The 22,902-nt window shown below is 46.6% G+C and overlaps 1 protein-coding gene across 2 annotated transcripts in view; it reads left to right on the top strand.

The window, feature by feature from the left end:
• The first annotated feature begins 1,716 nt into the window (after positions 1–1,716).
• RTN4R (reticulon 4 receptor) overlaps positions 1,717–22,902 on the top strand; it is an 889,107-nt gene continuing 867,921 nt past the window's right edge. The window contains exon 1 of one of the 2 annotated variants that reach the window (XM_069214486.1): positions 1,717–2,521. In XM_069214486.1, the coding sequence (XP_069070587.1) occupies positions 2,500–2,521 (22 nt within the window). In that variant the 5' untranslated portion in view covers positions 1,717–2,499. The remainder of the gene's footprint in view (positions 2,522–22,902) is intronic. The other variant, XM_069214487.1, reaches the window with a different exon arrangement.

Genomic DNA, 22,902 nt, shown 5'->3' with positions numbered 1-22,902 from the left:
CACATCCACATCACACCCCTTGGCGTTGGAGAACCGAGCCCTTCATCCATAGTGTGGCCTCAATATAACTTTTCCTGCTACAGGCAGCCAATCACAGTGCTCAGATCCACTGATCTCAATCAGTGTCACTGTCTGCAAATATGTTTGTAAAAAACAATACCTCAAAAAAGTTATATCAGACTTATACAAATCAAAACAGCACTATTATTTGGAAAGTTCTAGTTTAATGCCAAGTCTGAGAACCTTCGATTTAGTAACGTTCACTAAAGTGGTGAGGAAACTTTCCTATCACAGATTGAATGGGAAACAGCTTTTTTCTCTTCTATAGTTTCCTCGTCACTGTAATCGATACAAAGCTTCTTGTACTAAAATTGTAACCAGATATGTCACGCTAGTGCCAAGTTTCGTTACAGAAAGCCAAAAATGTTTTTCAATGGAAACTAAGACTTGACCATAGCTACATGTTAGTTGTCTCTACAATTGACACAACAGCGGGCGCCATGATATATTACCAGCTACTGTCCGAAATTCATCCAAAAGGCCGGGGACGTCGGAGCCCCTAACAAAAATGGCATCTAAAGCACATTAATTGGCTGAGTGGGCAATGATGCTGAAATCAAATGCATAATGCATGAACGGAGGGATGACTTCTGCTGGATAAATAATATAGAATAGATCATAAGAGTGCATTGTTTGACCATTAGCAAGTTGCTCACCCATAACTTGCTGAGATGGACAAGAGGATGTTGATATTTGGGGGCTTCTAATTAGCAAGTCTATACAGTCCTACGGCGTTTGTATATTAGTAAAAGTCAGGTGGCGCTTCGGACACATACATAGAAACATCCCGCAATATCTGTACCAATTATAGATTTAATGTTTCATATTATAGCACGTACTTAAAATGAAAATCGGTATGCCTCGGGTATCCATAAACAACAAAATCGAACGCATTTATTTGAAATCTGCAAAAGCATAAGTAGATAAAAAACGGGAACGTGCGAAACCAGGAGTGGGCGCGCAATCCTAGCGCACGCCTGCAAGATCTCAGCTGCTGCCCATGGGCTGCATATAGACTGCGGCGCTCTGTGCCCAAGTATCATCTTTGTCACACACTCTGTTCTTCCCAAACATCCTCGAGTCTCTATGTGTTTTAATGTATATTTGGACAAACTCTCTTTACCCGAGAGCGGAGGTCCTGTGCTTGGGATCGCGGCTGCTGCCCAAACTTCTGCGTAGGTCCCTGGACTGGCATCGACAGATTTACCACAGCCCTCTTTGGCGAACGGCTCTGTGGTATGGTTGAATCTCGTATGAATGATACATTGTAACTGATGACACTCTAATGGGAGTATTGTGAAGGGTGCGCGGTATTAACATTAAGAACTACTCCCAAATAGCTAAAAGTGTTATGCCGTTTTCTAATATGCTGTCTCGATCTTCGAAGCGCTCTATTTTGCACGAACCTGTGGGCGATAGGTCAATCCTGCTAAATATGAGTGAAACGCGTGGGATCTGTTCTGTAAACGTTCCTGTCCAGCAGCCACCCTTTTGCGTATGCATTTTATTTCAAGGTGTGTAGGGATCCGGTGAGGTAGACACGTCTTTCAGGTAGATCACTCGTTGTGACAACTCACGGGGAGTGTTGACAGGTGACAGCAGTACCTTCCGCTCTGTGTCGTCTCTGCAGCTCTCAGGGTCTCTCTGTTAGGCTTCAGTCTCAACCCTAAGTTTTTGGTGTTCGAACATCCCCCAACCCTTCTCGGCTTCCTCTTTTCGGCCCTCCGCCCCGTCGCATCCGGTTTGTGTAGAATACACCTGCCGGCCGGCCTGTCTCCAGGATAACTTCCGACACCGGATGGGATCACCGTCTCGCGCTCCGCGGGTCTGTGGTCTCCCGCGAACCTCCGGCTGTGATCTGTCCCGCGCCCTCCCACTCTCCCGGAGACGCCTCTCCCTTTCTGCCTCTCCCTCCCCTTTTCGCCCTCGCACTGCAGCCTGTAAATCCGACCCAGGCAGAAACCCAGGCAGAATCCGCTCTCTCTCGTCGAACCACATGATCCCATAAAACATTCATCACTTCTCAATCCCTGATCCAGCCCCATAAAACATTCATCTTTGCTTTTTACTCTCGCTGCCTTCTCCCGGTTCGGTGGCGGGGAAGGAGAGGAGCGGACCCGGCGCCCGGAGCGCCCGCCCTGCAGGTGGAGGTGGGATCTGTGCAGCCCGCGGAGGATGGACGCAGCGTGCTGAGCTCAGTTTGGACCACTCTCTGTGCTTCTGTGGACGCCTGTGATTTCAGGGGTCCGAACGGCTCCTACGTCCGCCGGAAGGCTCTTGTGTGGGACCCCAACACACACTCTAGGCTTCGGGTGCTCTCTCCTGGGACTTCCGGGTGAAGTTGGACTCCGTGTTTGCTCTGGTTTTGGAAGGATTGCACCCGCCTCGTGCCTTGAGACTCCGTTTGATTTTCCAGAAGCGCCTCGCTCGCAGCCTGCGATGAGGAGGGGGTCCGGAGGAGGTAAGAGCAGTGTCCCCATAGTCCCAGAACCTAAATACATCTAGGGACAACTTTGAGCAGTTTGATAGTATGCCAATGAATGCCACCAAGCGCGTTCAATGCTTTCAGACTCGAATTCGCAGATTTCAATTGGTATGAAGGTGTACGCATTTTAAGTCTCAGACGACTCGATATGTGTGTAAAAGATTGAACGCGTCCAGCCAGGTCAGGCAGAGAGTGCTTCGGTTGAGGGGCTCTGCCTGCTGCCAACCGGATCGGTCCGTCTTTGGATGTAGCACCGGGCTGTGTCTGAACTATTCTGGCGACGAAGCTGCTCCTTAACTAACAGTCAGTTTGGTCCATACAGGCTCTAACGCATAGATACCTTAACACTTCATATACCCGTGTGGTTGTAACAAACGAGGCTGTTCCTTTCCTGTTTTAAGGGTCAGTGTTCTGCTTTTCCTAGAATGTGCCGAGACTCTACTTTAATTTATTTTACAACCGAACCTCTGTGATTGCTCTAACAATGGCCCCTTACTTCCCCTGACACAGAGACCGTAGACGACTGTTCTAGCAGTACAGCCGCTCTAAGATGGTTCTAAGATTGAGGGTGATCCTTTTAACAATGAGGATGTCATAATTGTGTTCATCAGGTCCCAGCTCGAACGTTTCATCAACCAGGCTATATCTTCATGGTTCTGACAACGCGCTTAGATCTTAATTGTTCTAAGAAGGGTCTGTGTCCTGACAGCAAGACTTTATCTCATTCTGTCCAGAAACGAGACAGTCGTAATTGTTACACTGAGTCTTGATGCTAATTATTGTAACAATGAGATCGCGTCTTAATTGCAGTAAGGTTTGTCATGTGTGCTTATACATTGTGGCTGTGTCTCAATTGCTCCAACAACGAGTTTATACATTCATTGTTTTTACCACGCGGTTCTATCTTAATCATTTCTTGAATGTTTTTGAACTTTGCGATAAAAATGTCTATATGCGTGCTGCTGTAACAAGGCTGCGCCTTAATTGCTCAATCAGTGAGGATGCATGGTAATTATTTTAACAACGAGACTGTAATTCAGTTTCAACAATGTTGCTGCACTATGATTGTTCTATCAATGGCATATTGTTGCAATAACTAGGCTGTTCCTTTACCGCTGCCTGCCACGGCGTTTCGGGTGCCCTAACAGTGAGGCGGCATGTTGCTCGAGTGCAGGTCTGCCTGCAAGGATGGAGCGCTTCTGGTCCCCTAGCAGTGAGGATGCACGGTTACAGAGCGCCAGGCTACCTGCACCTCTTTCCCTGCTGGGATGGAGCGCTTCGGGTCCACTAACAGTGAGTCATCAAGTTGCTCGAGTGCAGGTCTGCCTGCACCCCTCTCCCTGCAGGGATGGGGAGCTTCGGGTCCCTTAACAGTGTGGCGGCACCTTGCTCGAGTGCCAATCTTACGGAAACCCTTTCCCTGCAAGGATGGGGCGCTTCGGGTCCCCTAACACCAAGGCTGCACGGTTATAGACTGCCAGTCTGCCTCAGTCCTCTTCCTGTGGGGATGGATGACTTCGGGTCCCCTAACAGTGAGGCGGCAAGTTGCTGACTGCACCCAACTCCCATCAGGACTGGAGCGCTTCGGGTCCCCTAACAGTGAGGCTGCACGCGCTGCTCGAGTGCAGGTCTACCTGCACCCCTCTCCCTGCAAGGATGAAGCGCTTCTGGTACCCTACCAGTGAGGCGGCACTTTGCTCGAGTGGCAGTCTGACTGCACCCCTTTCCCTACAGTGATGGTACGCTTCGGGTCCCCTAACAGTGAGGCTGCGTGTTATCGAGTGCCAGTCTGACTGCACCCCTCTCCTTGCAGGATGTGGGTGCTTCTGGTCCTCTAAGAGTGGGGCTGCATGTTATCGAGTGCCAGTCTGACTGCCCCCCTTTCCCTACAGTGATGGTGCGCTTCGGGTCCCCTAACAGTGAGGCTCGTTGCTCGTTGCTCGATTGCCAATCTTTCGGTCTACTGCTCCCTCTCCATACAGGGATATAGCCGTCCTCAGTCCTCAGCTTTCTGTGTTAATTTCACAAAAGGCGCAGACAGCATCCTCGGGATAAGGAGGAGGCAGGTGGCTTATCCAAACCCAGCAGCTGAAGACGAGACCATGGGCTGTTTCAGCTCACGTTCCGCGTGAGAACATATTTAAAAGCCAATGCTTGCGCTATAAAAGCCTTTTCCTAGTCTGATTCGTTTTAATGTTGCATCGTCCCGCTGGGCGCCGTCGTTACAGGGCACGAAGGCGTAACTACACAAAGCGAGACGTTGTGGGCGGATGTGAGAAGCCTAGGGGCACCTGCGTGCCGGATACTGCGAGGGTCAGAGGGCTTAAGGCGGGTCGCGTCTCCAGAGGAGATGTGGGAGGATCGGGCCTTGGGAGGGCGTTCCTTGTCCCTCCTACCTAGAGGTGTTCTTCGTGACACAGAGCTCGTGTCCTGAGTGCTGAAGGGCGATGGCGTGGTGTGTGTTAGAAACCTCTGGACAATATCAACACTGCCCCCTAAAGGAGCACTGCTTCTTCCAGAGAATGGTTGCACTAGCTCCTAGGAGGGGCTTTGGGAAGCAGCGTGGGGGCACCCTGATCAAAAGTGAGCTGCAGTGAAAGTCACTGGGGAGCCAAGAGGGTGTATCAAGCTGCATTGAAGGTCAGTAGGAAGCAGGGGGAGTACACCCTGATCAAAAGTGAGCTGTAGTGAAAGTCGTTGGGAAGAGATGGTACCTCCAGGTCAAAAGTGAGCTGCAGTGAAGGTCATTGGGAAGCTGGAATGCTGCACCTTGATCAAAGTGAGCTGCAATGAAGGTCATTGAGAAACTGGAATGCTGCACCTTGATCAAAAGTGAGCTGCAATGAAGGTCATTGGGAAACAGAGAGAGTGCACCTTGATCAAAGGTCAGCTGCACTGAAGATTTATTGGGTGACATAGATGGTGCACCTTGATCAAAAGTGAGCTTTAGTTAAGGTCTTTGGAAAGCAAAGACGGTGCACCTGATCCAAAGGGTTCTGTAGTGAACGCCATTGGGAAGCAGAAAGGGTGCCCATCTGATCAAAAGTGAGCACCAGTAAAAGTCACTTGAAAGTCGAGAGGGTGCACCCTGATCACAAATGAACTGTATTGCAAGTAATTAGGAGACCGAGAGAGGTGCCCTAATCAAAAGCGAGCTGCAATTAAAGTCATTGGGGACCAGAAAGGGTGAAGCCTGATTAAAAGTGAGATGAAATAAAGCCATTGGGAATCAGGAAGGGTGAACCCTGATCAGAACTGTAGTGCCGCAGCTCGCTTCTTGGGAAGTAACGGGGGCGCTATCCACCCGGGATTCAGCTGCAAACAAAACGGAGGGAATGTGGAGCGGGTCCCCGAGTTCTATACTAAGATGCCCCCTTAGCCGCCTGGAAGCAGGAGTGTGCCCGATATCCCACAGTGAGCTGCAGGGAAACCTGCTGGGAAGTCCAGAGACGTCTCTGCGCAGGACTGAACTCGGCGAGAGCCACTGGTAAGCAAGGAGGCTGCTGTGTGCCTAGGGACACTGGATTGCACCGAGGATTCACTCTGCCAGGACCGAGCTGCAGGAGGGTCGCTTGGACAGCGCAGTAGCTGCTGTCTGCCAGGATCGAGCTGTAGAAGGATCACTAGACAGCACATATGCTGCGCTCTGGCAGGACCAAGCTACAGGCGGGGGGGGGGAGTCACCGGACAGCGCAGAACCTGCTCTGCCTGGACCGAGCTTAAAGTAGAAACTCTGCACAGCACAGAGACTGCTCTCAGCCAGGACCGAGCTAAAGGAGGGTGACTGGACAGCACAGAGGCTGCTCTCTGTCAGGACCGAGCTGAAAGGAGAGTCAATGGAAAGCATAGACTCTGCTCTCTGCCACGACCGAGCTGCAGGAGAGTCACTGGAAAGCATAGAGGCTGCTCTCTGTCAGGACCGAGCTGAAAGGAGAGTCAATGGAAAGCATAGACTCTGCTCTCTGCCACGACCGAGCTGCAGGAGAGTCACTGGAAAGCATAGACCCTGCTCTCTGTCAGGACCGAGCTGAAAGGAGAGTCACTGGACAGCATAGAGGCTGCTCTCTGCCAGGACTGAGCTGAAAGGACAGTCACTGATTGGAAAGCACATAGGCTGCATCAATGCAGCTGAGATGCAGTAAGTCATTGGGGAGCACAGAAGCTTGCGAGTATGTTTAGAAATTAGGTGAGAAGAGAGTCATTTAGATGCGCAGATAATGCTTCCTATCTAGGACTAAGGTGCAAGGGGAGTTATTTGGAAGCATAATACCTGCACTCTGTCTAGCACTGATGTGCAAGGAGAAGTACAGGGAAACATAGACGGTGCTCTCTGGCCAGAGCTGAGATGCGGGGGAGGGCACCGAGCGTGTTCTCTGGGCAGGACTGAGGTGCACGCAGAGGTAGAGGCAAACACAGAGGTTGCTCTCTGGCGAGAGCTGAGATGCCGAGAGAGTCAAAGGAGAGCACCGAGGCTGTTCTCTGGCCAGGACTGAGGTGCAAGGAGAGTTATAAGGAAGCACAGAGGCAGCTCTCTGGCCAGAGCTGAGATGCAGGGAAGGGTCACTGAGGAGCGCCGAGGATCTTCTCTGGCCAGGACTGAGATGCGAGGAGAGTCATTGGGTATCACAGAGGGCTGTTCTCTGGGCAGGACTGAGGTGAAAGGAGAGGTGCAGGGAAGCACAGAGGCAGTTGTATGGCCAGAGCCGAGATGCGGGTAGAGTCACCGAGGAGAACTGAGGCTGTTTTCTGGCCAGGGCTGAAATGCAGGGAAGAGTCACTGAGGATCACCAAGGCTCTTCTCTGGCTTTTGGCTGAGGTGCGAGGAGAGTCATTGCGTATCATAAGGGGCTGGTCTCTGGGCAGGACTGAAGTGAAAGGAGAGGTGCAGGGAAGCACAGAGGCATCTCTCTGGCCAGGGCTGAGATGCGGGGAGAGTCAAGGAGGAGCACTGAGGCTGTTTTCTGGCCAGGGCTGAGATGCAGGGAAGAGTCATTGGGTATCATAGGGGCTGTTCTCGGGGCGGGACTGACGTGAAAGGAGAGGTGCAGGGAAGCACAGAGGCAGCTCTCTGGCCAGAGCCGAGATCCCGGGAGAGTCACAGGGGAGCACTGAGGCTGTGTGGCTAGGACGGTTCTGCAGGCTGTGCACAGGGAAGCACAGATGATGCTCTAAGGTAAACCAAACAGCAAGAAGCGTTGAAGTGTTGCAGAGAACATCTCAAAGCAAAGAAGTCTATTGTGGGCCCGATTTGCTGCTCTCCGCTTCAGTGAGGTGTAATGAAAGCTGTCGTGAGGCTGACAGGGTACCCTGGGCAGAACTGGGGTGCAAGGGAATCCTATGATAAGGAGAGAGTGGTCGCTGCCCCGGAAAGAGCTGCAATCTTGAGTGCAGAAGAGCACATGCAGGGGTAGAACAGTGTAACCACCCTTAGAAGTCGGTAGTATCTTGGAAACCACCCAGACCCCCGACACACACACACAAGGGGGAGAGGGAGGTGCGACATGGGGGTGGTAACTTGGTCAGCAAGATTTTGGGGGTGTAAGCTTCAGATTTCCCAACAATCACACTGGAACATAATGTTAAAATACATTCCACGACAAGCAGGGTGCACAAGAGGGGATTAAGGGGCAGTGAAAATGGAAAGGAAACTGGATTGGTATGGGTACTAAGCGGGAGAAAACACATTATTTTGAGAAATAACCAACATTTTCAGTCTTTTCTAACAGAGAGAGGGAGAGAATGTGTGCATTCGTGTGCGTAAAATTCCTGGTGAAATCCGACAGACATCTCATCATACCCAACTGAAAGCACCTGTACCTAACTATTTATCAAACATACATTTATTAGGCGGGGTGTTACACCCCAAAGACCTCCCCTTGAAGCTACAGCCCTGGTGGTTTACCCATGTCATTACTTACAGTCTATGGTGGCTGGCTAATAGTAAGTTACACACCACTTCTCCGGTCTGAAACTTCATTCTCACCGTGGTACAAACTAGTCGGAGGGATGGGGCTTTAATTAAAAACAAAATTTGGCATATCTAGGGGGCTTCCCCCCCTTCAACCTGCTTTAGGGTATATGGTTCCTCAGTCTGCACAGAGCTCACGGAAACATGACGCTGAGAAGCTCAGTAGTCTCTAGCTTCAAGTCGCAGCCTTTCATTTACCCAAATTGGTGCGCCCCTGAGATTGAACATAAACTTTAGAGACACAGGAGACCATTAAAAGTGCAAAAAACAAACAGAAAAAATAACGGGCAGAGAAGCATAAAATGACGCCCTTGCTTATTCTATGCGTGTACCTGTGCAAAATTAAAGAATAGTTCAGGTATATTTTATTTTTAAAAAGAAAATGCATTTTACATATTCATTTCATGTAATTATTAATGACTTAGAAACATACCTACAAATCTATTCACTTAGTTATTTGTTTAGTTTTCTACAGCACCTAATATGCCAACTTGCCAGCACCATGCTAGAACCCAAAGCCTGCACGCAGATGGCAGATTTGCGGTATCATGGGAGCATAGGGTAGGGTAGCCGCGTGCTCAATTGAAATATTCTGCTTAGTTAGCTGATTTGACGTTTTGGTCCCTATCCAGAGGAAGGTGGGCAGCAGTATGCGTAGACAAGACTTGAAAGGACCGACAGACAAACACGCTTTAATCCCCTGGGTGCCCTGGACGAGCTGGTCTCGGCCACGGTCGCTGTGTGCCGAGGACGAGACCAGCTCGTCCTGCACCCGGCCCCCATGAGCCTTCCACTCAGCCTCCCAGGGCAGGGATGGAAGGGGAATCGCTTCCCTTTCCACCACCGACCCCCCGTGACATCTGATGATGTCTGCATGCAAATCGTGTGCTGACCTCATCAGAAGTCACCTCCGATATCCCTGGAAGCTGCGCTTCCAGAGCGATCCGGAAGAGAAATGCAAAATCATTTCTCTTCAAACCAGGAGGTGGGGTGGGAGAGGCATCATAGGAAAGGAAAGGCCTTTTCTGTCCATTGATGTCTCTCTCAGCATTTTTGCTGCCCGATCGCGATCAGGCAGCAGAAATGCCCACTAGACACCGGGGAGTTAATTTTTTTTCATTGCATATGAATAAGGGGAGCAGTCCCTTGGGCAAGGGTTGCTCCCTAGGGGGGCAATTTTTTTAAGGCCTTTTCTGCCCTCCCCTTGGGGGCAGATCGGCCTACTGTAATTAGGCCGATCTGCCCCCAGAGGGTGGGGCAGAAACCATTAGACGCCAGGGATTGTTTGTTTATTTATTTTTTACAGGAGGGGAGCGACCGCTTAGGCAAGGGTTGCTCCCCTGAGGGCAAATTATTTTAGGCCATTTCTGCCCCCTTTGGGGGCAGATCGGCCTATTTTTATTAGGCTGATCTGCCGCCAAGGGGGCAGAAACCACTAGACACCAGGGATTTTTATTTTTTTGCATCAATTTCACACAAGGGGAGTGACCCCTTAGACACGGGTCGTTCCCCTGGGGATCAAATTTATTTTAGGCCATTTCTGACCCCCCTTGGGATCACATTCGCCTATGTTATTAGGCCGATCTGCCCCCAAGGGGGGGGGGGGCAGAAACCACTATGCACCAGGGATTTGTTTTGCACCAATTTCAAGAAAGGGGAGCAACCCCTTAGGCAAGGGTTGCTCCCCTGGGGAGGGGCAAATTTATTTTAGGCCCCGGGGGCAGAAACCACTTAGGCACCTGAAAATGGTGTGTGTGTGTTTTGTTTGGGGGGCAGCCCCTGGGGCAAGAGTCAATTCCCATGGGGACCCATTACTGTTGGCTATATCTGCCCCCCTTGCAGACAGATTGGCCTATTTTTTAAAGGCCCGGCAGAAAGCCCACCAGAGACCAGGGAAGATTTTTTTATTTTAAAAAGGAGGGTGGCGTTATGGCAATACCCCCACCCCCAAAAAATGGGTCCAAAAATGTTCTGCCCACCAGTGGGCAGATGGGGCAATTACCCCCGATCCACTCCCCTGGGTTGCAGAAAGCCTACCAGATGCCAGGGAATTAAGAATAATAGTGGGGTGGTGGCTACCAACCAGTATGGGCATGGTTATGCTATCACCACAACTGAACGGGGTAAAAGACTTTCACCTCTCCCCCCCGCACACTAAAACAACTTACCCCACGGGAAGCAAGAGGGCATTTGATTATTTTGGGGTTTGGTTTTAAAGTTGGGCTATAAGATCTTGTCTAACTCTCAAAACTGTCCTACTTGGAATGCTGAGGGCTGCACTTTTTGTACTGTGGGACGCTGCCATGTAGAAAAATCCACAAGACCTAAACATATCTGAAAACTAAATATCTGGGTGAGGCCAGGGTGATGTGCTTCAGATGCACCCCACACCATTTTCTTACTCACAATGCCCTGCAAACCACCAACTTTCCTGGAAATCACACATTTTTCCCACATTTTTGTGATGGAACCTTCCAGAATCTGCAGGAATCCACAAAATTCCTACCACTCAGCATAGTCACATCTATACCGATAAAAATTCTGACCCAGTTGCCAGCCTAAAATGTTTTCTTTCAAACTGCCCTTTTTGACCCGCTTTGGTTCCCCCTCAATTTTGACATGTTTTTGGCTCTTCCCTGTCACAGGCATTTGGCCCGCCTATACACGTGAGGTATCATTTTTACAGGGAGACGCAGGGACTGTTGGGTGGTAGGAAATTTGTCCTGGTGGGATGGTACCACATAGAAATGTGTTTTTTGTTTTTGTTTTTGTTTGTTTAGCTAAATTTGAGGTTTGCTGAGGATTCTGGGTAAGAAAACACTGGGGGATCCACGCTAGTCACACCTCCCTGGACTCCCTCGGGTGTCAAGTTTTCAGAAATGTTTGGACTTGGTAGGTTTTCCTATATGGCTGCTGAGCCCAGGACCAAAAATGCAGGTTTCCCCCTCCGCAAAAACAGGTTGTTTTGTATTTGATAATTTTGATGTGTCCACATAGGGTTTTGGGACATTTCCTGTCACAGGAACTAGGCCTACCCACACAAGTGAGGTACCATTTTTATCAGGAGACTTGGGGAAACGCTGGGTGGAAGGAAATTTGTGGCTCCTCTCAGATTCCAGAACTTTCTGTCACCGAACTGTGAGGAAAAAGTGTATTTTTGGCCACATTTTGAGGTTTGCAAAGGATTCTGGGAAACAGAACCTGGTGAGAGCCCCACAAGTCACCTCATCTTGGATTCCCCTAGGTGGCTAGTTTTAAAAAATGCACAGATTTGGTAGGTTTTCCTAGCTGCCGGCTGAGCTGGAGGCCAAAATCCACAGCTAGGCGCTTTGCAAAAAAAACGCTCTGTTTTCTTTGGGAAAATGTGATGTGTCCATGTTGTGTTTTGGGGAATTTCCTGTTTCGGGCACTAGGCCTACCCACACAAGTGAGGTACCATTTTTATAGAGAAACTTGGAGGAATGCTGGGTAGAAGGAAATTTGTGGCTCCTCTCAGATTCCACAACTTTCTGTCACAGAAATGTGAGGAAAAAGTGTTTATTCAGAATTTTGTCTACTTTTCAGAAATGTTTAGCTTTCCGGGATCCAGCATTGGTTTCATACCCTTTTCTGTCACCAACAGGAAGGAGGCTAAAAGCACAAAAAAATAGTAAAAATGGGGTATGTCCTAGTAAAATGCCAAAATTGTGTTGAAAAGTGTGGTTTCCTGATTCAAGTCTGCCTGTTCCTGAAAGCTGGGAAGATGGTAATTTTAGCACTGCAAACGCTTTGTTGATGCCATTTTCAGGGGGAAAAAACACAAGCCTTCTTCTGTAGCCCTTTCTTCCTGTTTAAAAAAAAAAAATTGCTGTGTTTTGCCAAATTTTTTGGTCTCCTCCAGGGGAACCCACAAACTCTGGGTACCCCTAGAATCCCTAGGATGTTTGGCAAAAAAAAGTATGCAACTTTGGCATGGGTAGCTTATGTGGACAAAAAGTTATGAGGGCCTAAGCGTGAGCTGCCCCTAATAGCCAAAAAAAGGTCTGGCAGCGAAGGGGTTAAACGAGAAGTGAGATGGAAAGTTGTACTATCCTCATGGCTGACACCAGACAGAGGCTGGGAAATCTGAGTCTGGACAGGCCCATATCAACCAGCGTAACTGCTGGTTGGGCCATGAGTGGTGCTTCGGGTAAGGGAGGGTGGGATTGAAAGGGAGGGTTGAGGGAGATAAACAGATGTGAGGGCATAGTACTGATGTATGGGTGTACGAACTGATGGATGAGAGGAACCAAGGCTCATGAATCGGTTAATGGATGTGAGGTTCCAGTGATGATGGATGGATGGACTGACAGATGGCTGGCTGTGAAGTTGCAGGATGTATGGTTGACTTAACAGGAGATTCCAGGGCTCTTGGATGAATGGGTGTAAGGACGGAATGATTTGGATGAGGGATGGATGGAAGTGAAATTCTAGGAGTGACTCGATGATGGAGAGACTGATGGATGTGGATGTATGAGTATGAACGGACGTGGATGGATGGGCGTCCCAAGCGGATGGATGGACAGAGAGGGCTGAATAGATGGAGGTTCTAACAGATGGATAAAAGTGGGGTTCCAAGAGAGATGGTGGATTGAAGGATGGCTGGATGGGCGGGCGAGCAGGTGGATGGGTCTACCCAGGCTGATGAATGGATGTAGATGTCAGGACTGATAGGCAGACCTGAAGAGAGATGGATGAATAGAAGTATGGAGGTCCCAAGCAGATGTATGGATAGAAAGATGGACGCACAGAAGTGGAGGGATGTGCAGATGCAGATCCAAGGTGGAAGGCTGGAAGATTGGATGGATAGATGGAAGGGGGAGGGATGGATAGATGTAGAGTCCAGGACTGACCAATTAATCGATGGGTCGACGGACGGATGTGTGAGTGTGCTGGGTACACGAATCATTAACTAATTGTTTCGCTGCCCCACTTTCGCTCGTTTAAATGTTCATTAGTGGAAGGGGCTAAACTGGATTTGGACCAAGTAATCTTGGAGTTCACACACGTTTCGCTCCGGCATCACGAGCTCGCTTTGCTTTAGGACGTGACGATTCACTTTAGACACAAAACGCCCATCTTACCCAGGCCTCCATTTGCAGTTATCCTTGCATACGACCCGTGCACTACACTTGCTGCTTCGTCCTCTCTGGGATCCCATGGTCCCTAAATTTTGAGTTTAAAAGAATTCTTTGATGTCCTACTCGCAGTAATGTCTCATTGTTACCGCCGTTGCATTCTCTCTAGGAGTACGTGCGCCAGGTGGCAGCGCGAGATCACATGTATTTAACTGCAGACCGAAGGGAGGGGTGGGGGTTGGGGCACGGCCCATGAGTGAGAGAGATGCCAGTCACGAAGCAACTGCCTCCCACATCCGTGACAATTTACCATGATATTAAACGGCCTAGTGATGCCTGCATTATGGATGTCACAGTGCTCTAAACAGCACGATAGGGCTATCGGGGGATTTACTGCAGCGCTTTGTGTAACGCTATAAATACCTGTGGTTCAAGGACAGCGAGCAGTATTTAATATTTAGACAGACAGGCAGTGAGTCGGGCGGGAGACGGCAATTAAACAGGTTACATAAATATGTGTACACACACACATAAGTAGTTCAGTTGGTCTACAGATGGATGAATGCTTGGATCATGTACAGAGATATTGCTTGTGTAGACAGGTTTGCATTTAGAAAAATAAACATGCCTACACCTATAGATACTAAGATAGATAGGCACTCTTCTAAACCAAAGCTCAAAGACAGTCAGGGCGTTGGACACAAAGATAAGTGGACACAGATACATGGGCAGAGGGACATAGATACAGCAGTCGATGATCAGATAGGACAGAAAGATGGGTTTACAATATATTTTGATAAATATACTTTCAAGATCAGAATAGTGCAAAGGTATTCCTAACTATGACAGCCACTGCAGAATTTACTCAAAATAGCATAAATGGTAAATACATGGAAGTTATATGCACAGTCACTGGATATTAACATTTTGGAAGGATTCTTGCCTCCGCATTGAGCAGTTCAGAATTCAGTTGTGAGAGTATTTTAGCCGAACATTCTTCCAATTATGGGCTTATTGTCGATCATAATCCCCCTTCCCCTACACCTAGGGAATCCTGTTGGGACTCATGGCATTTTCAACACATTCTAAAGAACCAAACAGACTTTTGTATTATGTGCAAGATATTTTCCTCTAATGTTGGGTACAAATTAGCACTTCCAGGTCAGCTTTCCCAGATAGTCTTTATGTGCTTGTAAATTTTTTAACACAAGGTGCAAAATCTGTTGGTACTGGTGAGTGTAAAATGCCCATTCTACCCACACTTTCTATAACGTAGGCTACTTTAACGAATAATGTGTAAAACAAAGCTCTTTTAAAGGTAAGCAAGTAGGCACATTCATTTTTTCTAAATGTCAGCTTTCCCTGAGTCCTCAGACAGTGATTGCTACTGTTATATGCATCAATCTAAATAATGCCTTCTGTGCATGTTGGTGATACGTCACAAAGCATAATGCATCCAATGTCTGTAATGGGCCTAGTTGTTTATCAACACATTGCGAACATTTTCTATAGAAACTGTTTATCAGCAAATACCATGATGTGAGTTTCCTAAATAGCCACTAGAGTGATATTTTGCACTTGAGAATATCTCATTAATTCAAAATCTTTTCATATATATTATCCCCGCCCAATTGACTTTTTTCCTGCTACTTCGCACATTACTTAATTGCACCATTAAGAATTACTACTTGAGCTGAAGGGCCCAATCTTACTCACTTTACTAAAATATGGCACCCTACAGAATTCAAAACTTTGGAGTGATGCCATATGCATTTTCCTAAGTAAACACTAAGCTTACGGTTAAAGCTGGACAAAAGTCATGTTTTCATTCTTCCAAAAAGTTTATTCTGGAGAATACAGCGATATTCCTGTCTACTGGAGTGAAAGTTGTCACCTATTTAACTTATGCTTAGAAACTCTCATTCTGCCCCGATTCTTCTTTGAGACAGACCTTTTCTTCAAACTGTAGCTTAGATGTGTGATGTAATGTAACGGAAATGAAAGTGGAGGCCAGAGCTGCTGACTTTGGGACTGGAGAACCAGGTTCGAGTTCTGGTATGAGCTTAATATCCTATGATTCTAGGTAAATTTCAATCAGCAAATTGACTGTGAAAGCTCAGCCAGTATATGTTAGACTGTGTAGGATTTTGCAAAGTTAAGCTCGAATGAAACGATTTCCAGGCTCTGAAGGGTTAAGGATATATTACTATGCATCCTGAAACCAAGACGTATGGTTTTTTCTGTACAGTTTTATTGGCATTTTAGTGATAGATATAGCAATACAAATGTACAACAATAAAAATAAATTTATGGGTCAATAATACGTCCAGTTAACTAGAAAGAGTGGGAACCTAATGGTTACAGACACATTTATAAAGAAAGATAAACATATCTAAGCATACCACATAGAATTACCACTCCTCTATCGCATGCAGGTCCGAGGTAAGCCATCCATGGCTCAAATTGTCTGATATTCCTGCGGCCATTATTGAGTTTCATACATTGGCGCTCTAGTGCTCTTCATCGAACAATCCCAACCAATCATATATCGAGATTTTGGGCCGTGGCAGCTTACCAGTTTGGGGCAATATCCTTCTCAGGTTTGACTTCCCCTACACAACCAAGGCTTATATGTATCTATTGCTGTTATGGTCATCAAGGATGTCTAACAATACAATCTTGAGGGTAGAGAAAATATGTTGTCCCAGTGCCTCTGAGAAAGCCTTGGCTACTCTATCTGAACATTTTTGTACAACCCTGCAGCTCCAGACCGCATGGAAGATGGCTTCCCCTACCACTTGGCACACAGTTTTGACTGCAGTAAGACAATAACCTACTTCATGACACCAGAAGATCATAGTCCAGAGTTCTTCACTGCCACCACTGATATCGATCTATCTCCATTTCAGACCCACATGTGTGGACTAGCTTTTTCTGCTTCGTGGTGGTGCTTTTCAACAGGCAGGGCCACAACGATAATTATTCTATCCTATTGTTGTCGCCAAATGGCAGCAAAAATGAAAAGCAGTCCCAGAGGAATTTAAAACACAAATTAAGTTATTCATAATGACATAAAAAGTACAATGTCCAACATGATACATGTCCCCAAAAACAAAAAATATATATCTATATATCAAAGTTGTTAGACATGGTGTCCTTGGCATGGTCTCTCCTAACTTTTTGCCTCTGCGTCCCAGGTTGTTGCTGTGTGCTGGACTCTGTCTTTGATGTTTTTTTTTTTGTTGCTCTGGGCACTTTACCACTGCTGACAAGTGCTAAAGTACAAGTACTCCCTATGTGAAATTGTATGTGTAATTGGCTTTTCCATACTGGCATGTTTGATTTATTAGTAAGTCCCTAGAAAAGTGCACTAGAGGTGCATAGGGCCTGTAAATCAAATGCTACAAGTGGGTCTGCAGCACAGCTTGTGCTACCCACATAAGTAGCCCTGTAAACATGGCTCAGACCTGCCACTGCAGTGTCTGTGTGTGCAGTTTTAAACTGCCAGTTCGACCTGGCATGTGTACCCACCTTCCCATTTTTATACATGTAAGGCACCCCTAAGGTACGCTGTAGTTATCCCCATGTGCAGAGTGCAGCGTATGTTAAAGGTGGGACATGTACTGATGTGTTTTTACATGTCCTAACAGTGAAAAACTGCCAAATTCAGTTTTCACTGTTGCAAGACCTATCTCTCTCATAGGTTAACATGGGGGCTGCCTTTAAATATTCTTAAAGTGAAGTTTGGTGTTGAGAGCAGATGGAAATGTTGAGTTTGGTGTCTCTGAACTCACAATATAAAAATACATCTTTTAGTGAATTTGGTTTTTAGATTGTTAGTTTGAAAATTCCACTTTTGGAAAGTAGGCATGTTCTTGCTTTAGCCATTCTGTGACTCTACCTATTTGTGGATTCCCTGTCTGGGTGAGACTGACAGTTGGGCTGTTTGTGACAGTGACACAAAGGGAGCTGGGGTGCAGCCTGCATATCCTGATGAGCCATCTGGGCTAGAGTGGAGGGAGGTGTTGTCACTTACATCTGAATGGGTTGTGCCTGCCCTCACACAATGCAGTCTCCAATCCCCTGGTGCATGTCTGGGGACTGACCTGGGCAAGGCAGGATCATATAAACAACAGAGACTTTCCTTTGAAGTTTGCCTACTTCAAAGGTAGAAAGAGGTATGAGTAGTGGACACAAAACTCCATACTTTAGATTTCTTCAAGATCACCTTTGGATTCAAAAGGAACCCCTGCCAAGGAGAAGAGCTGAAGAGCTGAGGAGAAGTGCTGCCCCTGCCTGTGACTGTGCTTTACTAGGCTATCATGCAGTTGCTGCTTCTAGCTGTGAAAGGGGAGAAAGACTGGACTTTGTTGTGGATTTCTGCTTGAGAAGAATCTCCAAGGACTTGAACTGAGCTTGTCTCCTGTTTTGAAGTCTCATGGCCATCAAAGACTTCAGCTGCCAGCACCTGGACTCTCTGCTGAAACTCCTGCCAAGTGGTGTCCTATCCAGTCCCTGGGCCCTTGAAAGGTACAGTTGAGAGAACAAGAGCTGAAATCCATGCACAGAAAGCGTGCGGGGACATTTTTGATGAACCATCTTCAACACTGCTGATAAACGACACGCCAACAGCTTTGCAGCTGCTGATAAATACGCAAACCCTACGCAGTGCGGTTTTCTAACACCGTGCAACCGGATTGCCCATGCATCGTCCCTGGGTGTCAGTCATCCCGAACCTGCTCGGGTACGAGGTGCCCCATCTGGAAATTGGCGCACCGCTTCCTTGTGAGGGAGAAAAATGACGCATCGCGACCTGACCAGAAAGGAATGACATACAGCCTCACTTGCTAGTAAGGAATCAATGTATTGCGGACTTTTCTGATGCACACTCGCCCGTGCGGCTTTATTTTTGACGCAAACAAGGTATTTTGTGTAAACTCAATGTTTCCGTTGTTTTCTATGGAGAAAGACTCTTATTCTTTTGAAAACTCATATCTTGACTTCTGTATGTTGGATTTTTGTCATTTTGCTCTTGTTTGATTTAGATAAATATTACCTATTTGTCTAAACTGGTGTGATGTCCATTTTGTAGTGTTTTCACTGTATTACTGTGTTGGTACAAATACTTTACACATTGCTTCTGAGTTAGGCATGCCTGCTCATGCCATGCTACAAAGGGATTGAGTGGGAGTTAACCAGGTGTGATTCTCCTTTTCCCTGACTAGAGGGAGGGTCCTTGTGTGGACAGGAGGGTAACCTGACTGCTACCCAAAGACCCCATTTCTAACAACCATCATTTTTTTTAAACCAGTCTATAAGAATTTGGCGCCCCATGACATTTTGCTCAAACAGCACAACATTGTCTGCAAAAAGCAGAACCGGGATAAGTCCTTAATCCTGGGTAGACTTTTACCTGCACCATGATGTGATTCCTCCAGACCATTTACTTATATTAAAAACAACAAAGGGGCCATCACGCAGCCTTGGTGCACACCGATCCTGGACCTAATCTGTGGGCAGAGTTCCCCATTAATCCCATATTGGATTTTCAGCATAGTTTCTGAATGCATCCTGTTGAGAAAATGTATCAGCAGTTTGTCGAACCTTTGTGTATTCATGATGGGCCACATGATAGGGTGGTTAACTATGTTAAACGTGCTGTAGGGGTCCATAAAGGCAAGGTGAATGGACTTCCCATTTGCACAGACAATATTTTCCCAGGATGAGCTGTAAATTTAGGCACTTTTTTGGAACCCATATTGTGCACTAGAAAGTAGCTGTTGTTTCTCAATCCAAGCCTCCAATTTGAATACAATGACTCTACCCAAGGTTTTACATGAACTGTCCAGAAGAGATATTGTATGCGTAACAGTTAGACAGATTTTTGTTCCTTTTCCTAAAACTAGGTACCACCACTGCCTCCTTTTAGAATGGAATTAGGTGGCCTGAAACAGCAACCCTATTAATTTTCATTAGAATAGGCACTCACAGCGTACTATTAGATTTCTAAAGTCCATTTGAACCCCATCCATTCCTGGTGTTTTCCTAGAATGACTCTTAATATTTTCTGATAAGTCCTTACCCTGGATTGACTGACTGAGTAGAAAAATGTATTTCTGACTAGGCTGTGTATCCTCCTTGATTGCGAATGGGGAAGTACCCTTATAACAGCTAAATATGGAAGAAAAATATTCTACCGAGGAGTGGACAGTGATGTTCGTACTGATGCTAGGTTTATTATACCCTGAAAAGAAAGGTTTATTCACTGTCTTCCAGAAAATGTAATTTGTCTTAAAATGTTTGCCTGTTCTAAATCCTCCTAGGCTTCCTTCCTGATCCCTTCTTTCCTTCGGTCATTGGCCCTCTTGTAAGCGCTCCTGCATAGCTTAATTTCTTCCTAGGTTTTTTTGCTAGGGCCATTTTAAGTCCCTTATGGGCTAGGGTACAAGAGTGATTGAACTAGATGTTCAGATGTTTATTACTCAAAACTTTATTAGATAATATCTTAGAAGACATGGATAAACATACTTCACCAAAGTCCTCTACAACTCTCATAGGGGGATCTTCACAGGAAGTTATGACTGAAAAAGCACCTTGATTCTCCTTGATGATGCCCTCCAAAAATGTGTTGTTATCAATCATTTCCCATTTGTGTCTTATACCCCCATTGCACAAAAACTCAATTGGATGGACAGTATCATTTTACCCCTCCTTGGCACGATCTAGAGTGAGGGAAACAGTGGGTTGTGGACGCTGCTACATCTGGCCACTACCTTGAACTTTTGCAGCAAAGGAAATACATTATTAGAGACGATGAATTGATCTATATTATTACCAGTTCAAACATGTACCTTATGGGGACGCAGTTAATGGAGTCCTCTTTTCTAGGAACATGAGCTTTGCCAGAGACTACAGAAGCTCAAGTGGACTTCTTCCACCTATGCTTGGTGGCACTAATATATTAAATGATAGCCTGGGACTGAAAACCTCTGTTTGAGGTGGAGTGAATTGGTAACCTTATGCACTGATTTGTTAAAGTGGTATGATCCCAGGTTGTCTCTTACCAACCCAGACCACTCCTCCTCATCCCACGTGATTTGTGGATATTATACCTAAAGTAATGTAGCTTTGTTTAAGATGTTACCTTTGTCTGAGGTTGTTAGCGATCATTTATCTACAGTAATGTAAATTGAAAAGTAAATGAAAGGCAGTTCATGCGCATACTGTTGAGTCAAAGTCTTTCTCAAACAAATGGACAAAACTAATGCCAAAGTATAAAAGAATAAAATACCAAAAGAAACACAAATAACTCATTTGAAAACCCACATGGTTAAAAGAAATATAACATGTAAGACAAGCATTAGAGATACTAAGGGCCTGTTTACGACTCACGGTGGAGGTTGGACTGCTGCAGCTGTTGCAGTCCAACCGCCACATTATGAGTTTGGCAGGCAGACCCAGCAGTAGGCCGCCGTCTTCACCAGGATCCAAGATCTTGATGGGCTGACTGCAGTCCTTAGTTGTAATAAGCTAGGGTGGCGCTGAACTCAGCTGCTGATTACAACCTTGTTCGCCACCAGCATTTTCATGGTGGTTTCCCCACCATGAAAAGTCTGTCAGAGAACAAGTGCTGGGAGCCACAGGAGGGCCCTGAACTGTCCATGCATGGGCAGTTCAGGGGGTTACACTGCTCAGCACTCTCGGAATGCGCACTGTCTGCTTTGCAGAAAGTGCGCATTCCAAATGTGCTGGTTGGCCCCCTCCGTGCTACAAGTTAGCACTCGGCTCCTTTAAGGGAGCAGTGTTATCTCGTAGCACTGCTCCCGCCGATCGGACCGTCGGGAGTGCTCTATTTCAAGGTTTCCGCTGGTCAGCCAGGTTAGACCGGCGGTAAATCTTGGAATAGGGCGGGGGGATGCCACTGTCATGGCAGTGGCATCTTCCCTGTGAGTTTGGTGGCCCCACGTTGAATCAAAATTGGCAAAATGAAACACGAATACGAAGCAGGCAAATGAGGTGAAGTAAACCTGAACAGTGGTAAGCAATGGGCAGACTGAAAACACCTTTAAGTTCTTGGAAACAATACAATATGCTTTTAGCAACCAGACAGGTTGAGCTGTCAGGTAGGTTCAACTTAATCTGACATTATTTTTAGGTCGAGCACGCAATCGCTTTGACCTGTTGTAAGTATTGTGGGCTTTTAACCATGCCCACCGTATGCCCATCACTTTCACTCATTTGTGGACTTGCCTTTCAAAAATCCTTCATTATTATTGGTAAGTGCTCCCTCCTTTGGGCGGTTTTGTTACCGCCTTGCAGGCTGCCCCTGTTACATGGATAATTGCGAGATTGCCGATAAGTTTGACTGCGAGCGAACTTTTTTTCTTTTTGTTTCTCTCCTTCCTGCTCTTGCTCATGCTCTTGGGGGTGCGTTGAACCTGTTTGCTTATGTCAACTGTTATACTTCATTTTCAATTTATGTGGCAAGAAAAGTCCAGTTAGGAATTTACAACACTAATAGCTCTAACTCGAGCAAATGCGAAACCCATTGTTTTGCAAACGCTTGTTGTATCTTATTCTCCAACTGAATTTAAAGAACGTGTTTTGGGATTCAGTACCTCTGACAGCGCCCTTTGAACACAGATATGAAATACTTCTCTTTTCTTTATAATTTTACGTCATTCCTTTAAAAAAAAAAAAAAGTGAACTATTTAGAGGTAAATAAATCAACCAACATATTCACTTAAACTATAATTAAACTGACACCACATAATTGCAGATATATCTAATCAGAATCCACGACGTTTGCATTGGAGTCCAGTTTCAGTAAATTCCTTAAAAAACACAGAGTCGGAAAGAAAAGTCAGCCTCGTGCCACGAAACCTCTGGAATTCCTTTCTTTTCCCTCAAGTGCGAGGGAGTTCTTTGAATGAGGGTTATTTGTACGGCTGCCAGCGGAGGGATATCCGAGCAGCAGAAAGGGAGGCAGCTGCAAGAGTAGGAAGCACCACTGCGGGCTTAATTAGGTGTGTTCGCATCCCTGTGGATTTCTGTTCCAGCAGAGCGGCTTCACCTTCATTAAGATGTATCTGTAGGAGCCGCGCGCTCCCTTTCATGTCTGTGAGGATTTCTTTCCAGAGGGCCAGATACAGCACTCTTATACCTTATGCAAGCACAATGGCACACAACGCGATATGCACGAGCGTGGGCTGATATATTAATGAGAAGCTAAAATGGAAGCCGGATTTTTCTCTCTTGCTTTCTTTCTGTCATGTGGAGGAATTTAGAGAAAA

The sequence above is a fragment of the Pleurodeles waltl genome, chromosome 11 (assembly GCF_031143425.1).
Source record: "Pleurodeles waltl isolate 20211129_DDA chromosome 11, aPleWal1.hap1.20221129, whole genome shotgun sequence".
NCBI classification, from domain to species: domain Eukaryota; kingdom Metazoa; phylum Chordata; class Amphibia; order Caudata; family Salamandridae; genus Pleurodeles; species Pleurodeles waltl.
This window is presented reverse-complemented; position numbering and strand designations above follow the sequence as displayed.